The sequence below is a fragment of the Artemia sp. Qi Xiang Cuo genome, chromosome 2 (assembly GCF_049724085.1).
Source record: "Artemia sp. Qi Xiang Cuo chromosome 2, ASM4972408v1, whole genome shotgun sequence".
Lineage (NCBI taxonomy): Eukaryota > Metazoa > Arthropoda > Branchiopoda > Anostraca > Artemiidae > Artemia > Artemia sp. Qi Xiang Cuo.
Genome location: NC_142795.1, coordinates 37,365,981 through 37,392,385, shown reverse-complemented (window position 1 = coordinate 37,392,385; position 26,405 = coordinate 37,365,981). Strand labels below are relative to the sequence as shown.

Here is a 26,405-nt window from a genome sequence, read left to right as displayed (position 1 = left end):
TCAAGTGCTTCGTGGTGTTAGGCAGGGAGGTGTTTTATCACCAACCCTGTTAAATATTTGTATTTCTAGTGTTCTGGATAAGATCTAAGGCACTTATTTTTCTGGTTCTACTGATGTTTCTTATATTGCCAATGCCGATGGCATTCTGTTGATTAGTCGTAATAAGTCTGCTCTTTCTGCGATTGTTTCCTTAGTTTCTCAGTCTTTCCTAAATATTGGTCTATCCCTGAATCTTGACAAGTGTGAATTCTTATCTTATAATCTGTCTTCGTCTACTCTTCTGGTATGTAATGAATTTTCTGTACTTGTTGTATCTTCCTTTCGGTGGCTTGGTATTACTGTTTCTAATTCTCTAGCTCTCTTTCGTAAACAGATTGTTGCTGATTCAGTAAGAAAAATTCAGTTCAGTTATTCAAAAATTGTAGCAAACCGTGGAAAACATAACAGAAGAGCTCTTGGGCGCTTATTTTCGACATTTTCTGATCATTCTTTGCTTTATTTTTCGGGTGCCCATTCTGTTCTTAAGCTAAAGGATTTAAAAAAGATGAAAGTTACTTATTTCAAATTTTGCAAATTTCTTCTTTCTCTGCCGCCTTGGACTAGAAATCGGTATCTAGTTAAAAAATTTTATGTTACGGATGTAACTCAAAAGCTCGGTGACCTACACAAAAAGCTTTTTGCAGATGCATTTTGTAAATTTGGCCCTGACACGGTCTTTTACAGTTCTTTTCGTAGTTTAATTTAATTGCTAGTGTTTGTTGAGTTTTTTTTTCTCTTTTTTATTATTATGTACTCCACTCGTACTACTTTTTGTTAGTTGTGGGTAATAAATGATTGATTGATTGATTATCGCAGGATTGATTTCATAGATTGTGGAATGGTGAGCCCCCTAGGCCATTATTTGGGTGAGCCTCAACTCATAATATGCAATTTTGATTAATTGTTCCGTGTTATGTGTATATATTATTCTATATATGTTATTTTGAGTTATATTTTTATCGCATTGCGTTTATTTTTAAGCCTTGAGATAAAAACTGAAACCTTAGCGTAGAAAGTGGTGGGGGAAGTCTCCCCCCTTACATGCATAATTGAGCAGCCACAGAGAAAGTAATACAAATGAAAATAATCTGTCTTTTGAAAATGTCTTTTTTCAAAAGACATGAACAAAATCGTCTAAAGGAACCTGAAGTGCTACCTCTAACATTTCCGTTGATTCTTTATTCCCGTTACTTTCAGATGTAAAATGAGCTTAAGTTTAAAATGACCTTTACTTTTCTTTGAAAAATTTATTTTTCGGAAAGTTTTTTTTTAATTAATTCACCTTAAAAATGGCAACGCAAAAGGAAAAGCTCCTCAGAGACATGTGAGGTGAAAGGATGTAGAATGCCTGCTGGACCATTAGAATAAAATCTTGGATACCACGTCACCCCTTGTCTTTAAAGATTGCAGTTGATCTTTGGTCGTGCAAGGGACAATGCAGACACGTAAACAGGTGTATATCTGCATAAACACATAAGGAAAGAGTCTGAGAGGCAAAAGAAAGGAGATTACGATCTAAGGGTTCGGCTCATCCCTCCGAGGAGTCCCAAACAAGGGAAGCCTAAGTAGGATACATGAAAATGAACAAAAATGATTGATGAGTGTCATAAGCAGCTTTCTACGAAACTAGCGCTCTGTTATAGGCAGATGGGGGGGGGTCCAGATGAGAAGGCATGAACTTAACATTAGGTTGGAATAGTTCCCTCCCTTTTCGGATATGCATTTGAATACAATTATTCAGCCATCTTTGCATCTTATGATGTATACTAAAGACCATAAAAGTCAGTAGAGAATTAAGCAAAAAGAAAAAAAATGACTTTGGTCATAGCAGACTTAGCAAACTGAGTATCAAAGGAATAGAAATTATTGGTAAATATTATTGTACTTGTATTGGATAGGGGAAGCATTAACTGCTAAAAAAAACCGCATATATTCAAGCAAGATACGGACTGTATGAGACGGTAATACAAAAAGAGTAGATTTATCTTAGCCAATGTAAATTGCTTGATTTTATTAAAAAACAGCTATACCAAATGTTTCTTATATATTTCACGAATTATATAATCAATTTTGTTTTCAATTTGCAAGTTTGATGACATTTCGAAAGCTCAAAGAGCTCCCTGCATATGTGTCTGTATACTACCAGAAGAAAACAAGATAGATGAAAAATGAGCTGGTCTTTTGGCGTGCAATCTTTACTGTAAGGAGAAAAGGGACAATAAATAATTCAACTTGCCATCCGAAGGGACAAGTTCGATGAGCTAGAACATTTCCATAACAGCATTTCATCACACCTTCACGATATTTTTCTCAGAGGAGCTTTAACCTGCTTTTCATCAAGTCTTTTTTAGTGTTAACAAAGGCATTAAAAATATACATAATGACTTACTTTATTTATTCATAACATTCCAAACCCCACAAATTATGGATAACTAAATCAGGTCCCCGTCTATGTTGACGATTCTAGTTTATCTGACGCATAGTTGCCAGGTTTTCGGCAGAGCGCAGAGCCTAAACAGGCACAATTACTTACTAGCCCAAAAATAGCGAACGCTATTATAGCCCAAAATTTAGCCTTTTTAAGGCAAAATTATTAAAATTATCAATTTAAATATTTATTGCTAGGCTTCTATGAGTGAAACGAGGATAAAATACAATCGGCATATCAGACAACAAAAGAGCCCAGCGAAAGGACCTAACTGTGCACGCTAGGACACTGAAACAAGAATAAAAATCTATGCAGACTTTTCAAGGGAGCAGGTTAAAGACACCAGACTAATATATCATTATTTTCAGTGAGATAGTCAAGAAAATTAGCTGTCTTTGGCCTGTTATGTTGCATATTTTCTCAGTCAGAACAGTATACCCCCTTAGTGAACTCCTAAATGCCATAACTAAAAGCCATTATGCCGCAATGACAGTGAGAAGCAAAGAAGAAAAAAACGGTAAGAAACAAAGAATCACCGGTAATCAGAGAAATTTTTCAAATGTTGTTCTTCAAAGTCACAAAGCGTCTACTAGGACAGCTTGGACTACAAACCAAAAAAAGGGAACAAAAAATAATAGCATTCATGATGAGTGTTCGACTTTCAAATCATTTTTATCTCTTTTCGAAATTAAGGAGCAACATTAAAACTGACAACAAACAAAAATTGTTCAGTATAAGATTACCGTACAGAAGGCATGGGTATTTTCATTACATGTCTACATGTCTTAACTTTGGCAAACATGACTCTTTGCTTAATTAGAAATTCAAATCTGGAAGCAAAAGAGCATACATGGGTGCACGCATGTCCAACCCTTTGTGAAAGAGGAGGATTAAGGCATTTTTTCAAGGAGGGTCAAAACGCAAAAAGGCTGATTTTTAGAACGCTATTTATCCCAGAGAAGTCCTTTAAAACAAGTATGAGAGGGGATCTCCTCCGTGAAGGTATGAGGATATAGTTAGGCTAAAGTTTAAAACATTTGATAGCTAAAACATAAGAGAAAACTCGTATTAATGTGCGAGATGTGGCCAATTTTGTAAGAAGACAGAGGCAGAACAGAATGGTTCTTCCAAAGTAAAAATCGACTGCCAATAAAACAAGCATAACTGATTTCAGTGCAAACAAATTAAAACCTTGTCTCCTTAAGCGAAGTAAACCAGAAATACACTGGTTTGAAACGCAAAAAAAAAAAAAAAAAAAAAAAAAAAAAAAAACAAAAAAAAAAACAGTCACTTCAATAAAACGGAAGTAAATTTAATTGTTGAATTTCAAGAATGAGAAGATTTCTTATTCCTTAAGGCAAATTCCTTAACTTCAGAATTTTAGGTGCAAGTGTTGCTTCTGGGTATACCTACGTTTTGTTGTCCTTAAAGGAGTGGATTTGTCAGCTAAAATTGATGTTATCAGTTTTTGATAGAACAGTATGAGGATCTTTTTTTTTTTTTTTAACAAAACGAAGTATTAAATAAAAAAAAAAACTTACTTTGCACCAGATGCTTTGAATATTCTCGCCCATTCATCAGGGTCAAAAAATTCTGCTGTAAATTGAGGAGCAAAGTCAGCATAAGTGAATCGAGGTGAATAGTTCTCTTTCATAAACTGGACAACATCAGGTCTCTTTTCTCCTGAAAGAAAAATGCTTACTATCTAAATGATTTCAAGTGTATCCCAAAGACAACCGAACATGACTTCCAACCATTAATCACTTCAGAAATACTTTTTAATTCATCAGCTATAATGAGTCTGCTTTAATCAACTCTTTAGAAATACTTTCCAGAACGGCCACTAAGGACCAGTTCTAAATACTAAAGACCTGACCAAGAAATTATAACAGTCTATACTTGTATGTATAAACTCAAATGGCACCCTTTCCACAAAGTGCAAGCTATGGAAAACAAACATATTTATCTAGCTCTAAATAATGAAATTATCCTTTCGGTGAATTTTCAACCAAGGTAGTCAGACTGGAAACGTAAAAATTGGTGGCGGAAACAACCTACCCAAGCAAAGCTTCAAGAGTCTGAGGCACCGATCGCAGTGAGAGAAGCGAGCAGAAACAAGTGGCCTTGCAAGGACTGAAGGTCCAATCAAGTACAGTAAAGCAACAAAAACCCGGCAAATTTATGTCTATTACAATCATTTTCATGTATCTGTGTAAAATCTAGAGTGTGGTTTTGTGTGAACACTGAAATGAACGCTAAACTAATATGCTATAAATCTGAAAATTTATGAAGAACAATCTTGGAATAATAAAAATGGACATAGGCTATAACAGTCCAAAAAAGAAAAAGAAAAAAGAAATGTGATATAATAATAATAAGTGTGACAGGACTGATGGCTCGAAAAACCAACTGAAGCAGTCGAAGCGAGTGGAGCAGGGAAAAGACAGCCTACAAAGTGGAGTTTTTACTAGAAAAAAGCCAGAAAAGTAAGCTTCTTTGTTATTATATTTGTCCTGTATCTACAAGATTTTCCCCCCAAAAAAGTAAAGTAACAAGTATATGCAAAAACAGTAAACAATACAATTTTCTATTAAAAAATTATAAAGATAATAGTTAAATAAATCATTGCAATTACCCATTAACTACGTTAGTTGCACTCATAAATGCTTTCAATAAATCACTATGAAACTTTAGATCAATGAGTCGGAGGCTAAGGGAAAGACTCTCTCACATATAGAAAAATCTCTATTCATTTAAAACTAGTTAAATCATATTGGAGGGAATTGGGGTTTAGGGGTGTAAGCCACTCAACCCCCATCCCTTGTAGGGGAGAATGGGGCGAAATTGGACAGGGGCAAACTTGGACGTCGAACCTGACAACTAGCCTATTGCTTCTATCGATCCACAAAAAATAGGGTTGATGGGGCTTATGTATGTCTACATTGGCGGGAAGTTTGAAATCTAACAGAACTGTTGACACCAGGATAAGAGGTAAGGAAGTTTTTAAATGCTTAAAAAAAATCTGGGGGTTGCAACATTAGTTCGATTTGCAGTAACAAAAGGTGGTAGTTTTTCTTTGTTGTTGATGTAGTACAGTTGCTAGATACATCCTCTATCTATGCCCTGAGTTTGATTTGTCTATTCCGAGTACTTCTTTTTCAGGACGCCATTTTCTAAAATTGGTTCGATAGGGGCGAGATTGGACAGAAATTCGGGGGCGACTTTGGACACTGTCCAAGGTCGCCCCGTGTGTCCAACTTCACCCCGTGCTATTTTTGTTTATCATTTTAGAGAATGTCTTTGCCTCTTTGGAGGCAATTTTTAGAGAATTTCTTAACTAATATTTGGAGTTTTTCGATGATGCTAGATGGCGTTGCTTGTGTGTAGATGTGTTTTTTTTTTCGCACAACACAACGAGGTTAAGTTGGCTGTTTCATTAGCTTAATGAAAGGAGCAACATTAAAACTTAAAATGAACAGAAATTATTCCGTATATCCCCTCCACAACGCCTCGCTCTGTACTACGCTAAAGTTTGACTCGTTCTCACAACTCTATTTTCTTAAACAATAAAAAATTTTAGCGTAAAGAGCGAGGCGTTGAGGAGGGGACACCCCTTTCATATACGGAATAATTTCTGTTCGTTTTAAGTTTTAATTACGCTCCTTACTTTCAGTTAAAAAAACTAGTCTTTTGTAATATAATTTCAGGACGTTTTTGAATTAATGCAGCTTCAATTTTGGCTCATCGTACATGAATAATTCAAACAAAATTTATATATCAATTTTATTTATTTTTTGGCTAAATGGCTTTCTCGAAATTTTGTTCTGACGTAACTTATGAATTCACTCATGTAACAAACTATATTCGTATATTTTTATTACGTATTTTAGGGGGTTCACCCCCTAGTCAATACCTCACTCTACGCTAAAGTTCAAATTTTGTTCCAATGCTTTAAGAATGACCCCTTAATCACAAAAGCCGTTAATTAAAAAAAAAAAATTTTAATTTTTAATATAATTTTTTTTTAATTACATGATCAAACAATTCATGGTAACGAACTGTAAGTAAGGAGGGACCCGGTTCATATCATTGCTTCTTAAAGCTATTTCCAGGTTATTTCCTGTGCATTTACTGTTTGTTCTTTCTAGTTGGACAATGGTTCGCAACTACATCAGGAAACACGATCTACCAGATGGCGAATCCATGGAGCAGGCAGTGAATGCAGTCTTAGAGCGTAGACTATCTATTAGAAATGCCGCAAAAACCTATGGACTGAAGAAATCAACCATCGCCTATGCTCTGAAAAATCGACAAGGAGTTACTGAAGAACCTCGAGCGAATCCAGTTACACCTCCAGGTCGCCCAAGCCCATCACCCAACCTGAAGAGAAACACTGTTTTCTCTAACAAACAAGAAAAAGAGTTTGTAGAGTATCTTCTAAAATGTCAGCTGATGAATCACGGCCTCACTCCGAAAGAAGCAAGGAAACTTGCCTTTGAATGGGGCAAATTGATTGGCGTCAAAACGCCGGAGAGCTGGGTGCGAGACGACATAGCTGGGGTTGACTGGTTCTCAGGCTTTATGAAGCAAAACCCAGAGCTATCTATTCGTAAGCCTGAAAATACCAGCCAGGCAAGGGCTGCTGGCTTCAATCCAGTGGTTGTGAATCTGTTCTTCGACAACCTGCAGAAACTCTACAAAAAATTCAAGTTCCCACCAAACCGTATCTGGAACTGTGATGAAACTGGGGTTCCTACTGTATTGCCAGCTCCAAAAGCAATCGCAAGGAAAGGATCGAAGCCAGTTTCCCAGACAGTGTCAGCAGAGAGAGGGGAAAATGTTACAATGCTCGGGTTTATTTCAGCCACTGGTCAAGCTCTTCCCCCCGTTTTTATATTCCCACGGGTGAAGGTGAACGACCGGCTTTTTCGAGAAGGCCCCACAGGATGTCTCGGGCTTTCTCACCCTAGTGGTTGGATGACTTCCATCAACTTTGTAGCTGCTATTGAGCACTTCATCAAGCTGGTGAAGCCATCGAAAGAAGACCCTGTACTACTGCTACTTGACAACCACGATAGCCATGTTTCGGTGGAATTAGTGCGGCTGTGCAAAGATAATTGGGTCCACCTCCTAACCTTTCCTCTCCATTGTTCCCACCGCTTACAGCCATTGGACGTCTCTGTCTACGGACCAATCAAGTTTGCGATGAGAGAATCACTGAACACTTGGTTGCAGATCCATCCAGGTCAACGAATTACGATTCACGAGACTGCCCAGCTCTGCAAGGAACCATTCCTTCGCAAGTTCAACCCAGAAAATATAACAGTTGGTTTCACGAAAGCTGGAATTTGGCCCTTCAACAGAAGTGTATTTTCTGAGGTAGACTTTCTACCTGCTGAGGTGACAAATCGTCCACCCCTAGACGATTCGTTACTAGATGTGCAGCCAATACCCTCTCCCTCTCCTCCTTCACCTTCTCTTCCCCAAAGCGAGCGAGGAAAACAGACTCCTGAAGCAGTAAGACCCTATCCAAGAGCAGATATGACAAAGTCCAGAAGGACTGCGAGAAAGCAAGGTCGAACTCGTATTCTTACCGATACACCCGTAAAAGATGCTTTAGAAGCTGAAGCACGAGCGAGAAAGGAAAAGCAGAGTAGAAAGCCTATGCCCAAGCAGGCCAAGCAGCCCACTGCCAAGAAAAGAAAGCAAATTGAATCTCCAGTGGAAAGTAGTGGTGATGACGTTCAACTTGACGACAATTCATCTGACAATTCTCTACACCTCCATGAGCCTGATAAGGATGACGTAGACAAGGACATTCAAGCCGGAGACTTTGTTCTTGTCAAGTTCGAGTATGGAAAGAAGAAAGCCCTTGTGTATTATGTTGGCGAAGTTCTTGATGTTGTAGAAAAGCAGTTTGCGAGGGTTAACTTTCTTCGGAAACAAGGGGACAAATTCATGTTTCCTCAGCTTCCTGATATTGCTGAGATAGACGTTACCGACATAGAACTGAAGCTTCATGTCCCCTCTTCAGCTGGTGGAACCAGTCGTGCAGTTCAGGGGCTTGTCTTTGGTTGTGATCTTTCGATGTACGCTTTAAAATGACAATTCTAGTTAAAACCCGGATGCCCGTTCAATGTTCCTGGCTGATTTTTTTATGCGATTTTGAGTTTTCATATGATTTTGACTGATTATGTATCATTTTACACGAATATTCTGTATTTGGATAAAGTTTAACTGCTTAAAACTGTCTTGTCCAAGGTCGCCCCATGCCTGTCCAATTTCACCCCGTGTACGGGTCAAAACTGGACACTTGACAAGGTCCTACTCTCATGGTACTCACGCTTCAGGGTGATCTTTAAAAAATCTGAAAAAATTCACCATTATTTGCCAGACTTTTACCTTTCTAACGACCCACACTAAATTGTTTTATGTCAATCCAGTACCTAGTTATGCTTTGAAAACTAAAAAGTGTCCAAGTTCGCCCCGTTCTCCCCTATACACAAGGATTGTTGTAAGTTTCAGTACCACCCCTTACTTTCATCTGAAAAAACTTTTTATTTTTATATTTAATTTCTGTTCATTTTTAAAATGACATTTGGTGTATTTGGTGCATTTTGAAGAGAGTTGGAAGAGTTCCTAAGAAAGGATTTCTTTCTTAGGAGCAATTGAGCATTTGTATTTTCAAAAAAAAAACTTAGCAGCAAGACAATTACCAATTTGTTTAGCATCATTAATACTACCACAACCGATTAGCATCCACACCTCAAAATAATTTGATAAGCCTTTCAAAATACCGAAATATTTTTTTGCATTTACTTTGATGTCACAATTGCGCATTACAGAGGGGACAGCACCGCAAAGGTCCTTAGCAACAGTCTGATGACTTTGCACGGCTTTGTACTATGGTTACAATCGTGACCAGGTATACATTAAATTACGTCACGGCGTTTTGCATGGTTATTCAGTTGAGAAGGGACGTTTGAAATGACAATAGTTGCATGATTATCAACGGGTGGTTGCAGACCCAGGGCGCTAAGGGCACGGAAGTTCAGATTATAACACATAATTTTCTCACAGATTTGCTTGAGTTCTGAGTCAATAATAAGCCTTGATGCAAGGCTTGAGTATGCAACAGCTGGAATGACATGAGCTTTGGTGGAAAAAATAACCATGTAAATCTGCAGAAATAAATTATGAGCCTCACACTTCTGAAAGATATCAATAATACCCTTTATGTAAAGGGAATTTGCAGCATCACCTTGCTGTCTAGGTGCATGACCGCCCATGAACAGTCGAGACCAGAGGTGAATTTTAGCTATTATAATAGACTTTTCATCAAAAATCCAACCCCATCTTTGCAAATGATTTCACTTTCCACCCCTGCATGAAAATTTGACAGCTCAAACTTTAACACCACAGAGTGCAGAAACTCCATCACAATAGCAAATCCAGAAGAGACAAACAAGACCAAAAATCCAAAGACTAAATTCATCAACAAGCAAATAGTCCCCAAATCCAACACATTGTTCTCACACAATTGTCTATCCAAAGGGAATTTGTGCTGTCAAAACAGCAAAAAAAAATAATCTGATTATCAATAAAATCCTCAATGAATGTTCGTAGGGAAATTACACAAGTTGAACAAAGTTATATGAAAAAATAAGATGTTAATACAATTCAATCTTATTCAAGACGGTAGTCAATGTGTGGTAGGGGGGGGCATCCCATACAATATTTTTGGAGAGTTGGTAAAGTCATATTGCAAGCCACCATGGTTTTACTGACTCATTACTTAAATTCAATAAAGTTAGCACAAAAATGCGATAAATTAAAGAATTTATGATTAATGACATGATAACCATTGAATCCTTGGCATGCCAAAATCTTTTTCTCAGTTGCTAAAGACACTGATTTTACCAATTTAATTTCTAAATTAGTTCAAATGATGAATTACAGAAACGAAATGGTAAGATTAGCAAAAATCGATGACAATACTGACAGAATATTTACCACTATCTACATAATATTCAGCAATTACAGCGGTTAAGCCAGCAAAAAGCAATAGGTGATTACATGAGAAAATAAGACTAATTTATGAAGCCCTCAAAAGTCTTTCATCAGCCATGATATCGGTAAATTTTGGTATACAATTATAATTCTCTATAATTCAAGCAAGCTCAGTTTTCAGTAGAGCAGTAATTTTTAGAATTCTACAAGTACTGAAAGACATCACAAGTTAATTTATTTAAGCCAGATTTGTAGACATATCTTGGGTAATCTGCAAAACAATAATTTTGTTTGTTTTGGACTGTTTCAGCTTTCCTCTTTGCTTCCATAAAAAAAATTAAACTTTTTTCATTATTATTTTTTACTCCTTTTGATTTGCTAAATATACATACTAAACTTAAAAAAAACAAAAAATTTGTCTTGCTTAGGCGATGGAGCTAAAGGAGTCAACAGGAGTTTCTGTTAAAACAGGGCATTGAATATAAGTTTTACCTCCCATAAGATATGAACAACTTTCTCACACAGATAAGTAGTCAACACAGAAATAAAAATAAATAAATCTCATTTTTTTCATTTGGCATTTTCAATGGAAAAAAAACATGTTTTTTAGTTTTTGTTTACTATTGAGCTGGAGGGGCGTACAAAAGAAGGGGAGCTGTAAACTGTCAGTTTATAGTTCTCAACCATGAAGATTGCAATGGCTCCTCTGTTAATGAAAATTAGCTTATAAATGAGCCATACATTTCTCTGCAACTTTTTGGTAGCTTACTGATCCTTGTAGAAATAAAAATTAGAAATAAATAAGGGGATGCATGGTAACCATGCAAAAAAGTGATTTTCTCATTCTTCAAGATTGAGGCTTCAGAGCCTTGAGTAAGGGGTTTAGAATGAGGAAACTCAATTGGTTATCTTAGAATTTGCCATCTCCAACATTCTGCCCCATTTTGCCAAAATTGATGTTTTCTGACAGATAACATACTTTGCTGCAGGGCTTTGCTCTCTTTTGTTACCTAAAAATGGCACTAGATATTGCAATTCCATCTAAAGGAACATATTCACAATATTACATGATGACTGGTTGAATAAAATCGCCCCTAGAGAAAAAAAGGAGACACATTAACACTACCAATGCAAAAAGTGATGTCTCCTGTTACTGAAGATGGGGCACTGTAATTCTCCATTTGCTGGTTTTTAACTATATCAATTCTAATGATCGACTTTCCATTTCAATCTTCAACCATTTTAAAGGGGTTTAAAGCTCCTTCTCAAAGTCCCTCAAAATTAATTTCCCCAAGCATATAAGTTATATGTCCTAGATTTCTTTAAATGAAAAAAAAATTCCCACTTGAACAGTTCTTTAAAGGATATTTTTAAAATGTCTAGTTACTATTGGCTGTGACTGCCTCTTCATCAGATTGCAGCTATTGCTGTAACTGTTATGAATAAACATCACAATTAGTTAAAATAGATAAAAAAGTTTAAGAGTCTCTTAATCATACCATTCAAGCATCAAAAACTACTCAACACTGTTCAAAGCACCCTTCCTAGGTGACTAACTAGTTGCAAATGGTTTTTATAGTAAAACTATACAAGAAACAACTTTCCTCTAGGTTACAAAAGATGAAAGAAATGTGTATTATACTAATTACTGATTAAATAAAAGCAGTCAGTAAGGTCCTAGTTTACAATTACTCCTTCTCAGAAGGAAACACTATAAAAATAAAATAAAAAAATCTGAAAACAACTTAAATTTTTTTTTTAAATACTCTCTTAAATCATTCCAGAAAGTACTTCACTTTACTTTACCACTACCCACCCTCTAATGTGCTAACATATAGCCCAAATTATATTTTCTCTATTCATTTTTCTATATGCCACTCTTTTCTTAAATAGATTTAATGGCAATGAAGCAACACTGACAAAATCAGGAAACAAAAAAAAAGCATAGAGAATATATAATTTTGGCTATATATTTGCACATTGGGGGGGGGGGGTTAGGGGTGAAGTAAAGCCCTTGTAGAAATGATAAAAGTATTCCAGAATTTTTTAAGTTGTTGTCATAATTTTATAATGTTTCCAACTGAGGGGGAGCAATTATAAACTAGTATTGCCAGTAAAAACAACCTCAAAGTATTAAAGTCTATATTCTACTTCCCCAAAACAACTTAGCTAGTGACACCTCTACATAGTCCTAGAAATTTACCAAAATACTACAGCTAGCAAAATCACACTGCTGTGATAAGATAACATTGCTCTTGGCATTACTCCTATCATTGTCAATATGTTCTTCTGGTATACAGAATACCTTATATTTCATAAAATAAAAATACATTAGGCTTTTCAAAAGACCTAGATAACTGAAAATTAGACCCTTTTTGTTGCTTTCAAGAAGAAAATGTTAAATTTAAATTTAGAGCTTTTTGCTTGAGCATTCTCTCAAATTAGAGATTGTCTCTCAAAATTTTGTCATTTTGCTTTTGACTTTGGGGCAACCCTGGTCAAGAACACAACTACCCATTTGCAAAGAAATTTAATGTATCAAGAGATGAAAGACAATAGAGAATTAGCATAGCCTATTTAGGGCTGTTAAGCATTGTTCAGCCTAATTTAGAATTATTATTTACTTTTTTTTGTTCCTATATTCACAGTGCCAGGTGCTTAAAGGTATATGATTTGCCACTATTTAATTACCTTGTTTTGAAACCTTGAAGTTTTCAATGTCTGTTGAACCTTCTTCTGAAGGAGTCAACAGAGGGATTTGCAGGAATAACATCCCCAGAAAGATTGGTCCAGATAGAAGTGCAATGCTGGATGAAGCTCTTCCTCAAGTTCTTTGTTAGATAATAGGACTGAGTGGTGTGCCTTTGCGTCTGCCTTGTCAGTTAAAAAAACAGGGAAATAATGCAAGAGAGCTACATCCCATTCTTGAAGCCATGGCTTGGATGACCAGAGCTCCCTTGAATGCCTCCATTAGTGTTGGGCAATATTGAATATTAAAACTGTATCAAATATCAATATAAAAAACAATATTATTTAGTTTTTTTTGTACTTACTGGTGACAACCAACAGAGAAAATTATTTTGTAAATGGTCAAGAAGAAGAATAATGTATTCAATTCATTGACTCATCTATGCTGATGCACAGCATGCATAGTTGTATCATAGGATATAATAGGATATATGATATAATCTATAAATATGTAAAATAGGATATATCTTACATAGGACATAATCAGTTTTAATCTAATTTTTAGTTTTAAAAAATAATCTAAATGATAGAGAAGGTAATAAGTTACATTTTGGGGTCCTATTAAGGACTCAAAATGGAATTTGTCCCAGAAGCAATTACACTTTGAAGAGATAAAGGGCATTAAGTAATGATTTCACTTTCTAGCTAGTTAAATAACATTCAATTGTATATAGGCCTATTTACTAATTTGTGCAGAGCTGTTCCTAGGGTTGGTGGTGCCCAGGGAAAAAATATTTATAGTAGCCTATCCCTCTTCTGACTCAAAAATAAGCAAACAAGCCAAATAAAAGTGAAGAGTTTTATCAAAATGGGCAATGCCCAGCTGCTGCCCCCCAAGCTATGGCACCTGGTGCCCCCTCTCCCCCCAGGAACATCTCTCCATTTTGGTTTAATCAGCAGCTTTCAAAGTTGACAAATGTAATTAAACTGCAGTTTTACCTTGAAGTATTAAGAAAATTTACCTTGCCATTCCTGCCAAAACCATTCACTAAAAACAGATGGGACAGAAAAGACACCCCAATGAATAAAAATTCCAAACTTCGCTTTGTCATACCAATCCGGGATTTCCCTTCTATCTAGGTCAGACCAGTCGGGAATAAATCTGTCATTTAAGTTGTCATCCCCTTCCTTTCTTTCTTTAATTGAGAAGATGGGCTTACAAATGATAAACAAAATTATTATCTTGTGCATGCTTTACAAACTTAAAGTTTACTTCTGAAGCAGCATCTACTGAGGAAACTTATTCCATAACAACTTGCATTTGTTCATAGATGCCGTTGCAAAAAATTAAGTTTGCAGTTGCAGCCCTTTTTTAATCGGTGTTTTTAGTGATGAAGCAAATAACATATCAAACAGTAAATGCGCTGGAAAATGGTTTGGATGAACATTTTTTTTTCTGGCGATCTACATCAAAGTCAAATGTTTTAATAGAAAAGCCGAAATTTATGATTTACAGGTTTTTTCTTGATTTTAGTGTTGCACTTGTATTACAGAAACAGAAAATAAAAATGACAAGAATTAGATTTGAAAAAGTTGTGCCAATAATATTTTGCACCCAAATACACCTACTAATATGATGCCTTTTTATCTTTTGTTTTATTCATTTTACAGGTGAAACAATTGATGTTCCAAGTTTCTGTGTTTTTTTACTTTCAAAAATGTTGCCCCAAATCTTAACTTTGGTTAGTCAGTCAGAAAATGACTAGATATTAAATGATCTTTTTTTATTCAACTATAAGTAAGGAGTAAAATTAAAACTAAAGGCAAACAGAAAGTAATCTGAACAGGAGGGGAGCTGTCCCTCCTCATTTCGTTGAAGTTTAACTTTTTTGTCAACATTCTTAATGAACGACTGCGGAAGCGAAACCCATTGAATCCGAATACGGAGCCTTTTGAAAGCCCCAAGAGACTTTGGCATAAGGAGCAAGTAATTGAAGAGGGGCATCGTCCTCTTGTACGGAATAATTTCTATTTCTTTTAAGTTTTAACTTTCCTTTTTACTTATAGGTGAAAAAACTTTTTTTTTAAAATTTAATCACTAAAAAGGGTGTAAATCTTAATATTTGGTCATACTTAAACAGTGACAAACACACATAAATACAGGACATACTAATATGGTAGCACATTAGATAAAAGATAATATGAAGAATATTTAACCGATTAGAAATATTAACCGACTTGATATTAGTCATTTTGATAGCTTATAAAGTTGTACACTTCTAATTGAATACCGACCTCTCCTTCTGTCTCTTTTGGCAAATTCACTGATAAAAATTCAAATCTATGAAATAATTAAATATTGTAAAAAAGATAATCTGTGTTGATCTACAATCTGAAATCAAATTTTTAATTCTTATGTCCAAACTTTGGTTTGGAATAAGACCGGTTAGAAAAACTAAAGACAGTTCTTGCTTGGGATTTCGTTTGGAGGTTGGTCAGGCAGTGTTTAAGTAGGTTTAAGTTTATACAAAGAGGAAATGAGACAAATGATAGAAAAATAATCTGCACGAAACTCAACAAACAGTGTTCTCATTGTTTTAATCCGAGATAATTTAAAGAAATAATTTCGAGAAAAGAAATTTTTCAAAGAAGTGTAAAGACCAACAAACTTAAGAAGGGCAGAAATAGAGTCATATAATAATTCAAACTGAAAACAAACAGAAATTACTATCAATGATTAATGAAGCCTAAAAAAACGGAAATAAAAACGAATGATTGCATCAATTATAAATATAACAAACACTGCTATGGATGAACAGATGAATCCTAAAACAAACATAAATTAAAGTCTATAATTCAAGTAAAACTTAAAACGAACAGCAATCACAAAAAAAACTCAGGAGAAGAGTTGTCAACCCCCAACTTTTTAAAGGCAAGAATTTCATTAGCGCTTCATTGAAAACGATTTATGTTTGGAGTTGCATGTTTTTTACTTCTTAGAACATAAAAAAATAAAATCCCAACACAACGAAACACAATATCACAAGGCTAATCAAGATTTACAGATAAAAGTGATGCGCTCTCCCTCTCAGACCCTCAGAACGGTATCATTTTTTTAAATGAAAAATGAAATATTCGAAGTAAGTGTGTGCACACGATATAATCATCGTTGTATTGAATGTCGACGAGGTGAAATACTTGAACTATGAAACAAGCATTAATGGGGATCTTATTGGAAATTTATGCTTGCGTTGTCATGACAGCGAGGAGCTAGATTCCTTTGGTGTATCCAAGAATTTACATCATAAAAATGGTGGATATGAGATAGTATCATTTCCAGAGAAGTTAGTGCTCAAAGAGAAAGCAAACATAAAAATAACCGCTGATGATGGTGGACAACTTCTTACTAGTGTTGTCGGTAATGCGTTACCTGTTGATAGAAAAGTTACCTCGAATTCAAAACATAACTTGAAATTTTTATTCTCTTCATTACGAGAATTCAGAATTAAAGTATAACTTTTTTTATGTTCTACGGAAAAATTCAGTTCAGAAATTGAAAATTTTCTCTTCTTTGTGAAAATTCAGAACTCAAGAGGGACTTTTTTTTCTTCTTCGGAAAAATTTAACTTTTTTCTCTTCTGTAAGAAAATTCAGAAGAGAACTAGAAAATATTTTCACTTCTTTGAGAAAACTCAGAATTAAAGCGGAACAATTTCTCTTCTTCTGGAAAAATTCAGAGTCGAAGTATAACTTTTTCTATCTTCCACGGAAAATTTTAGAACAGAATTTAAAATTTTTTTCTCGTCCTTGAGAAAATTCAGAACTGAACTGGAAATCCGTACTGGAATTGAACTGGAAATTACTTCGATTCTGAATTTTTCCATCATAACCGTTCTGGTATTAGCATTGCAAAGAAGAGAAAAAGAAGACAGGCATACTGCTGCACTAATGTCATTAACCACATCTTGTTCAAATGCCAAAACTGCTACCATAAAGAAAGAAAAACGAGCAAAAATGGGGTTTTTATAGGCCAAAAGATAATACTGAAAAAACAAAACGAAGCGAATATTTCGAGAGGACAAACGCCTCTCTTCTTCATCGAGAAACGAAATATTGTATACAAGGAAAGTGCCGAAGAAAAAAAACACCAAAAAACAAGCGCGGAAAGTCAATGTGAAAAGAACCAAAAAACCAAAAACTTAAAAGATGAATAAAATTCAGTAAAAGCCAAAAATTACATTCTCTTACAGAATTTCTCCAACTTATTTAATTGCTGGTTCGTTTTGTTTTGAGTGATTGAATTTTTTTCTTTTTTTTTATTTCTCAATTGTTTGCTAGTATCCGTCAATGGCAATTCACAATTTTTTGTATTTTGAGCTAATCGTGCATTTTGGTAAATGACTCGCTTGTATGGCTGTTAGATATTCGGTTTTCATTCTTGTGATCTTTGGATTTTATTGAGTTTTATTCATCTTTTAATTTTCTGTTTTTTTTTTTGGGTTTTTGGTCAATATTTGCGTATTTTTGAAAAATAAATGTATTTTGAACAGCGTGGTCTTTATTTGTCAAAACATTGGCACAAAAAAGAGGATGATCATAATGATCAAGGCTGCTGGAAATTAAGAACGATGAAATTAGGCTGATTGTTTAATATGTAATGATATAAATTCCTTGAAGTCTTAGCAATATCGAATTTGTCAGTTTTATAATTATACAAGTGATAATGTTAAGAATATATTTTTCCTTGAAGAATCCAAACTTTGTGCGTAATTTCGTGTTTTCTATAAAAGTCACTTGTCGTTTGAGTATTTTCATATTAGAACCACCAAGAATATGACACCTATAAAATAAATTCCCGTGTAATATCTTTTGCTGTGTCAGAAATATCTTTTGCTGTTCTATCATAACCGTTCTGGTATTAGCATTGGGAAGAAAAAAAAAAGAAGACAGGCATACTGGTGCACTAATGCCATTAACATATCTTGTTCACATGCCAAAACTGTTACCATAAAAAAAGAAAATTGAGCAAAAATGGGGTTTTTAAAGGCCAAATGAAAATACTGAAAAAACACAACGAAGCGAATATTTCGAGAGGACAAACGCCTCTTTTCTTCATCGCGAAACGAAATAATGTATCCAAGGAAAGTGCCGAAGAAGAAAACACCAAAAAACAAGCGCGGAAAGTCAATGTGAAAAGAACCAAAAAACCAAAAACTTAAAAGATGAATAAAATTCAGTAAAAGCCAAAAATTACATTCTCCTACGGAATCTCTCCAACTTATTTAATTGCTGGTTCGTTTAGTTTTTGAGTGATTGAATTTTTTTCTTTTCTTTTATTTCTCAATTGTTCGCTAGTATCCGTCAATGGCAGTTCATTAATTTTTGGATCTTGTGCAAATCGCGGATATTGGCGAATAATTCGCTTTTATGGTTGTTAGGTATTTGTTTTTAATTCTTATAATTTTTGATTTTTATTGAATTTTATTCATCTTTTAAGTTTTTGATTTTTTCTTTGGTTTTTTGGTCAATATTTGCGTATATTTGAAAAATAAATGTATTTTGAACAGCGTGGTCTTTATTTGTCAAAACATTGGCACAAAAAAGAGGATGATCATAATGATCAAGGCTGCTGGAAATTAAGAACGATGAAATTAGGCTGATTGTTTAATATGTAATGATATAAATTCCTTGAAGTCTTAGCAATATCGAATTTGTCAGTTTTATAATTATACAAGTGATAATGTTAAGAATATATTTTTCCTTGAAGAATCCAAATTTTGTGCGTAATTTCGTGTTTTCTATAAAAGTCACTTGTCGTTTGAGTATTTTCATATTAGACCCACCAAGAATTTAACACCTATAAAATAAATTCCCGTGTAATATCTTTCGCTGTGTCAGAAATGGATATATCTAAAAAGATTTTATAGTATTTGTAGTTCAAACTTCGAATTTACATAAGCAAAAGCTATTATCAGTAGTGTGCTGGCAATAGATATCAAACTAGATTTAATGTCCTTTGTAATATGGAGCTTGATTTTTGAACATTTTTTTTAAATCCGTATTTTATGAAGGTCAATGATCGTAATTATCTCGTCCAGTATTGCTTACATTAGCACAGGTATCAGAAGATATCTCATTTGTATAATTCTGGTATGAATGGTCTTAAATATGGATTTGAATAACGGGATCAAACCCGATAACGATAATAAGAATATTTTATATTGGATTGAATGAAACAGGTAAGGGGTTAAAATTGCTTACCAACTAAAGGTACGTTTGAATGAATGGTAACTCCCGTGCCACATGACATAAATGTTAGAACAGGATTAGAATATTTTCATCCTTTCACAAGTCAATTGACCTAGCTTCACTTCTTGGATGTGGTCTGTATAATACACAAGTACCAAATTAGGAGTGTGGGCAATATCAAATAATTGTTTAGCAGTGGAGTATGCTTAAAGTTGAAACTAATAAAGTCGTAGGCATCGAGAAAAGAATTTTAATATAGAAATCCAGAACAATCCTTAGAAATCCTTAGAAATCAAATAGTGAGCTGATTATGGATTTGAACCCTCAAGGTCCCCAACCCCAAAACCCCTAACCACCAAGGACCTCAACTTCCAAGGGTCTCTCCCCCAACATCCAATACCCCTCCCCCCAAATTTTTAACCCCGCACCCCATTTTAATATTTTTTTGAAATTTAATTTTTTCAATTTTTTTTACCTTTTTTTTCTTTATTTTTTTAAAGTAGAATTTGTTCAACTTTTTTTTTGCATGTTTTAGAATGACCTGAAATATGCTTAAAACCCAAAAATTCACATTTAATATTTTCGAACTATAAAATGAGAATGATATAGATATGTTTCTCGTGACTTTTACTATTAGAAAAATGATGTTCGTAGTAACACTTCTTTTTTTGTGACTAGGAAATTTTTTGGACTTCCAAAATTATTCAACGTTTTTTAAACTATTTTTTTATTTGTGCGGTTGTATTATTGGTACTCTATGGCTACTCATCGGCACTACATAGTTTATTATATATTTTCAAACAGTATTTTTGTACATTGGAAGGATACACACCTGCATAATATTAAAAAAATGAAGATGGCATTCGTTTGTCCTGACATTGACTGCCATGTTGTTACTCTTGATCCAAGACCAAAGGCTCATGCAATGGGCTATTACCAGGATCATTCATCAATAACGGGCTATGGTCTTGGCAGTTTGTTTGCAAAGATGTGGAAACACCTTAGTGGAGGCTTTATTACTGCAACCAGGACAAATTTTAATTTTTTTTACATGTCTTAAATGACATGAAATATGCTTGCGGCTGTACCAGTGGTACTTTATGGCTGCTCATCGAAACAACACGGCTGTCCCAGCGGTACTCTATGGTTAGTTATCGAAACCGCATAGTTTATTGTATGTATTAAATCAGTAATTTTCGTATATCGGAAGAACAACCATCTGTATCATTGTTTAAAAGTGAAAATAAAATATTGGAAGAAAATGTGTGCACACGATATAATCATCGTTGTATTGAATGCCGATAAGGAGAAAATTGAGAAAATTCAGAATCAAAGAATAACTTTTTTCTATCTTCTACGGAAGAAATCAGAACAGAACTTGAATATATTCTCTTCTTAGATAAAATTCAGAACTGAAATGAAATTTTTTTCTCTTCTTCGGAAAAATTTAACTTTTTTCTCTTCTTTAAGAAAATTCAGAAGAGAACTAGAAAATTTTTTCACTTCTTTGAGAAAAGGCCAAATGAAAATACTGAAAAAACATAACAAAGCGAATATTTCGAGAGGACAAACGCATCTCTTCTTCAGCGCGAAACGAAATAATGTATCCAAGGGAAATGCCGAAGAAAAAAACACCAAAAAAAAACACGGAAAGTCAATGTGAAAAGAACCAAAAAACAAAAGAAAAGACCAAAAACTTAAAAGATGAATAAAATTCAGTAAAAGCCAAAAATTACATTCTCCTACAGAACTTCTCCAACTTATTTAATTGCTGGTTCGTTTTGTTTTTGCGGGAATGAATTATTTTCTTTTCTTTTATTTCTCAGTTGTTCGCTAGTATCCGTCGATGGCAGTTCGTAATTGTTTTGGATTTTGTGCAAATCGCGGATATTGGCGAATAACTCGCTTTAATGGTTGTTAGGTATTTGGTTTTAATTCTTATAATTTTTGGATTTTATTGAATTTTATTCATCTTTCAAGTTTTTGTTTTTTTCTTTGCTTTTTTGGTTCTTTTCACATTGACTTTCCGCGTTTGTTTTTTGATGTTTTTTTCTTCGACAATTTCCTTGGATACATCATTTCATTTTGCGCTGAAGAAGAGAGGCGTTTTTCCTTTCAAAATATTCGCTTTGTTGAGTTTTTTAAGTATTTTCATTTGGCCTTTAAAAACTCCATTTTTGCTCGTTTTTCTTTCTTCATGCTATGTCAGGCCAATGTGGTTTAAGAAATTAAACTTTTACCTGTGTAAAAATAATGTGATAAGAGACACCATAGCAAAATAATAAGAGCATTCGTAACATCTATCTTCTATTTTCTACGGACAAATTCAGAAAGAGAGAGAGAGAGAGAGAGAGAGAGAGAGAGAGAGAGAGAGAGAGAGAGAGAGAGAGAGAGAGAGAGAGAGAGAGAGAGAGAGAGAGAGAGAGAGAGAGCGAGAGAGAGAGAGAGCAGAACTTGAAATTTTTCTCTTCTTTGAGAAAATTCAGAATTGAAGAGGAACTTTCTTCTGTTCTTTAGAAAAATCTAACTATTTTTTCTCTTGTTTAAGAAAATTCAGAAGTTAACTTGAACAAACCTTCAATTGTTTGAGAAAAATCATTATAAAAGTAGAACCTTTTCTCTTTTTAGGGAAAAATTCAGAATCAAAGTATAGCTTTTTATATCTTTGACGGAAGCATTTGGAACAGAACTGTTTTTCTCTTCTTTGAGAGAATTCAAAAGAAAATATGAACTTTTCTTCATTCTAAATCTTAGTCTAAGTTCTTTCTATCTTCTACGGAAAAATTCTAACACAGTTTGAAATTTTTATTCTCTTCATTGAGAAAATTCAGAATCTAAGAATAACTTTTTTCTCTCTTCTACGGAAAACATTAGAACAGAACTTAGAAAATTTTCTCTTCTTTGAGGAAATTTAGTACTGAAGTGAAGCTTTTTTCCCTTCTTCCGAATAATTTAACTTTTTTCTCTTCTTTAAGAAAATTCTGCAGATAACTTGAACGATGTTTCACTTCTTTGAGAAAACTCAGAATTAAACTGGAATTTTTTCTTTTCTTCTGGAAGAATTCAGAATGGAAGTATAACTTTTTCTATCTTCTACGGAAAATTTTAAAACAGAACTTTAAATTTTCTTCTCGTCGTTGCAAAAATTCAGAACTGAACTGGAACTTTTTTTTCTTTGGAAAAAGTTAGAATTGAACTGTAACTTTTTTCTCTTCTTTGAGAAAATTCAGAAGAGAACTTGAACTTTTCTTCACTTCTTTGAGAAAACTCAGAATTAAAGTGGAACTTTTTCTGGTCTTTGGAAAAAATTCAGAAGAGAACTTGAAAATTCTTTCACTTATTTGAGAAAACTCAGAAATAAAGTGGAACTTTTTAATTAAAAAAATTGTCTGAATTTTCTTAAAGAAAAAAAAGTTAAATTTTTATAAAGAAGAGAAAAATGTTGCACTACAGTTCTGAGTTTTCTCCAAGACGAGAAAAAATTTCAAGCTCTGCTTTGAATTGCTTCTTAGAAGATAGTAAAAAGTTATACTTCGATTCTGAATTTTCTCACTGAAGAGAATAAAAATTTCAAGCTATGTTCTGAATTTTTCCGTAGAAGATAGAAAAAAGTTTTTGTACGATTCTGATTGGAGAAAAGTTCAAGTTCTATTCTGAATTTTATCAAAGAAGAGAAAAAAGTTACAGTTAGCTTCTAATTTTTTTCGTAGAAGACAGAAAAACTTGTACTCCCATTCTGAATTTTTCTATCATAACCGTTCCGATATTAGCTTTGGAAGGAAGAGAAAAAGAAGACAGGCATACTGCTGTTCTAATGCCATTAACCTGATCATGTTCATATGCCAGAACTGTTATCTGTGTAAAAATAATGAGATAAGAGACAGCGAAACCATAGGAAAAATAAAAAGGGTATTGGTAACATCTATCTTATATCTTCTACGGAAAAATTCAGAACAGAACTTGAATTTTTTTCTCTTCTTTCAGAAAATTCAGAACTGAAGAGGAACTTTTTTTCTTTTATAGAAAAATTTAACTTTTTTTCTATTCTTTAAGAAAATTAAAAGAGAACTTGAACATTTCTTTAATTCTTTGAGAAAACTCAGAATTAAAGTGGAACGTTTTCTCTTTTTAGGGAGAAATTCAGAATAGAAGTATAGCTTTCTCTATCCTCTCACGGAAGCATTTGGGACAGTACTGTAACTTCTTTCTCTTCCTTGAGAGAATTCAGAAGAGAACTTGAACTTTTCTTCATTCAGAATCGTACTCTAACTTTTTTCCTTCTTCTACGGAAAATTTAGAACATAGCTTAAAATTTTTATTTTCTTCATTGAGAAATTTCAGAATCGAAAGAATAAATTTTTCTATCTTCTACAGGAAAAATCAGAACAGCATGAAATTTTTCTCTTCTTTGGAGAAAATTCAGAACTGAAGTGGAACTTTTTTCTCTTCTTCAGAAAAATTAAATTTTTTTCTCTTCTTTAAGAAAATTCAGAAGAGAACTTGAACATTTCTTCACTTCGTTGAGAAAACTCAGAATTAAAGTGGAACTTTTTCTCTTCTTCTGGAAAAATCCAGAATTGAACTATAGCTTTTGCTGTCTTTTACGGAAAACTTTAGAACATAATTTTAAATTTTCTTTTCGCCTTTGTGAAAATTCAGAACTAAAGTGGAACTTTTTTTTTTATTTTCTTTGAAAATTTTTTTAATTGAACTGTAACTTCTTTCTCTTCATTGAGAAAATTCAGAAGAGAACTTGAACTTTTATTCACTTCTTTGAGAAAACTCAGAATTAAAGTTGAACTTTTACTCTTTTTGGGGAAAAATTCCGAAGAGAGCTTGAAGTTTTCTTCACTTCTTTGTGATTACTCAGAATTAAAGTGGAACTTTTTAATTAAAAAAATTGTCGGTTTTTTTTAAAGAAGAAAAAAACTTAAATTTTTCTGAAGAAGGGAAAAAGTTCTTCTACAGTTCTGAATTTTCTCAAAGAAGAGAAAATATTTCAAGTTATGTTCTTTTTCATAGAAGATTAGAAAAAAGTTAAAATTCGATTTTGAATTTTCTCAATGAAGACAATAAAATTTTAAGTTATGTTCTGAATTTTTCCGTAGAAGATAGAAAAAAGCTATACTTCGATTCTGAACGAAGAAAAGTTCAAGTTTTCTTCTGAATTGTCTCAAAGAAGAGTAAAAAGTTATAGTACTGTTCTAAATTTTTCCTTAGAAAATAGAAAAAGCTATATTTCGATTCTGAATTTTTCCCTAAGAAGAGAAAAATTTCAACTTTAATTCTGAGTTTTATCAAAGAAGTGAAGAATTCAAGATCTCTTTTGAATTTTCCTAAGAAAGAGAAAAAAGTTGAATATTTTCTCAAAGAAGAGAAATAATTTCAAGTTTTGTTCTGAATTTTTCCGTAGAACATAGAAAAAAGCTATACTTTGATTCTGAGTTTCTCAATGAAGACAATAAAAATTTCAACTTGTGTTCTGAATTGTTCCATAGAAGATAGAAAAAAGTTATTCTATGATTCTGATTGGAGGAAAGTTCAAGTTACTCTTCTGAATTTTCTCAAAGAAGGGAAAAAAGTCAACGAAGAGAAAGAAGAGAGAAAAAGTTCTGAATTTTCTTAAAAAAGAGAAAAAAGTTGAATTTTTTGTCCAAAAAGAGAAAAAATTTCAAGTTCTGTTCTGAGTTTTTCCGTAGAAGATAGGAAAAAGGTATACTTCTCGATTGAGAAGTTTGTCAATGAAGAGAATAAAATGTTCATGTTATGTCTGATTTTTTCAGTAGAAGATAGAAAAAGCTATACTTCGACTCTAAATTTTCCCCATGAAGAAAAAAGTTCCACTTTAATTCTGATTTTCCTCAAAGAAGTGAAGAAATGTTAGTTCAATTCTGAATTCTTCCAAAGAAGAAAAAAAGTTATGTTCGGATTTTTCTCAAAGAAGTGATGAAAAGTTCAAGTTTTCTTCTGAATTTTCCCCAAGGAGAGAAAAAGTTCCACTTTAATTCGGAGTTTTCTCTATGAAGTGAAGAAAAGTTCAAGTTCTCTTCTGAATTTTCTCAAGAAGGAGAAAAAAAGGAGTTACAGTTCAATTCTGAATTTTTCCTTTGAAGATAGAAAAGGTTATAGTTCAATTCCAAATTTTTCTGTAGGAAGAGAAAAAGTCCCACTTTAATTCTGAATCTTGTAAAAACAGTTTTTGATTTTTTAGGATTCATAATAGGCCTCTGAACAGTATATGCAAAATCATATTTATTTAAACCGACTTTAATATGACCATACCAATGTTTTCCTAAGATAAACGAAGTAATACATAAAATTATTTTTATTGAAATAATGACATGTAGAATATTAACATAAAGATATGTTACATACACTATCATACATTATTAATATCATGGTACAACTTTGGACAATTTGAACCTGTTCCATAAAATAATTCATCATTCTCTCTTTATAGTATAGCTACTCTCTTCTCTTAGTTCGTAATCAGTAGAATAATCATTAATCCATTTTGAGTCATACACAATTTTTACTGGGGTGTCACCTAGAGGTTCAATATACAGTTCGTCTTTGATATTTTTGAGTTTATTGACTATGTGATCAATAACAATAATAATGTTCACTTTCGCTTTATTTTCCATCAATTCATATTTATGTTCATTAGTAATATTGTCTACCAATGGCCTTTTTATTTTCCCTATGGTTTCACTGTATATTATCACAATATTTTTACACAGGTATCAGTTTTGGCATGTACACGAGATATGGTTAATTACATTAGTGCAGCTGTATGCCTGTCTTTTTTTCTGTTTACAATGTTAATACAAGAAGAGTTATAATAGGATATATCAACAGGTAACCTGTTACCACCAACAATAGCAGGAAGTTGTCCCCAATCATCAACGATTATTTTTATGTTTGAATTCTCTTTGAGCACTAACTTCTCTGGAAATGATACTATCCCATATCCATTATTTGTATGATGGAA

The 26,405-nt window shown here is 33.5% G+C and overlaps 1 protein-coding gene across 3 annotated transcripts in view; it reads right to left on the bottom strand.

The window, feature by feature from the left end:
* The window catches only part of Fuca (alpha-L-fucosidase), a 123,169-nt gene extending 108,738 nt beyond the window's left edge, over positions 1 to 14,431 (bottom strand). For all 3 annotated transcript variants that reach the window (XM_089100824.1, XM_089100832.1, XM_089100841.1), the window contains exons 1-2: positions 14,188 to 14,431; positions 4,009 to 4,150 (exon numbers count right to left, since the gene is read on the bottom strand). In XM_089100824.1, the coding sequence (XP_088956950.1) occupies positions 4,009 to 4,150; positions 14,188 to 14,416 (371 nt within the window). In that variant the 5' untranslated portion in view covers positions 14,417 to 14,431. The remainder of the gene's footprint in view (positions 1 to 4,008; positions 4,151 to 14,187) is intronic.
* Between the last annotated feature and the right edge of the window lie 11,974 nt (positions 14,432 to 26,405).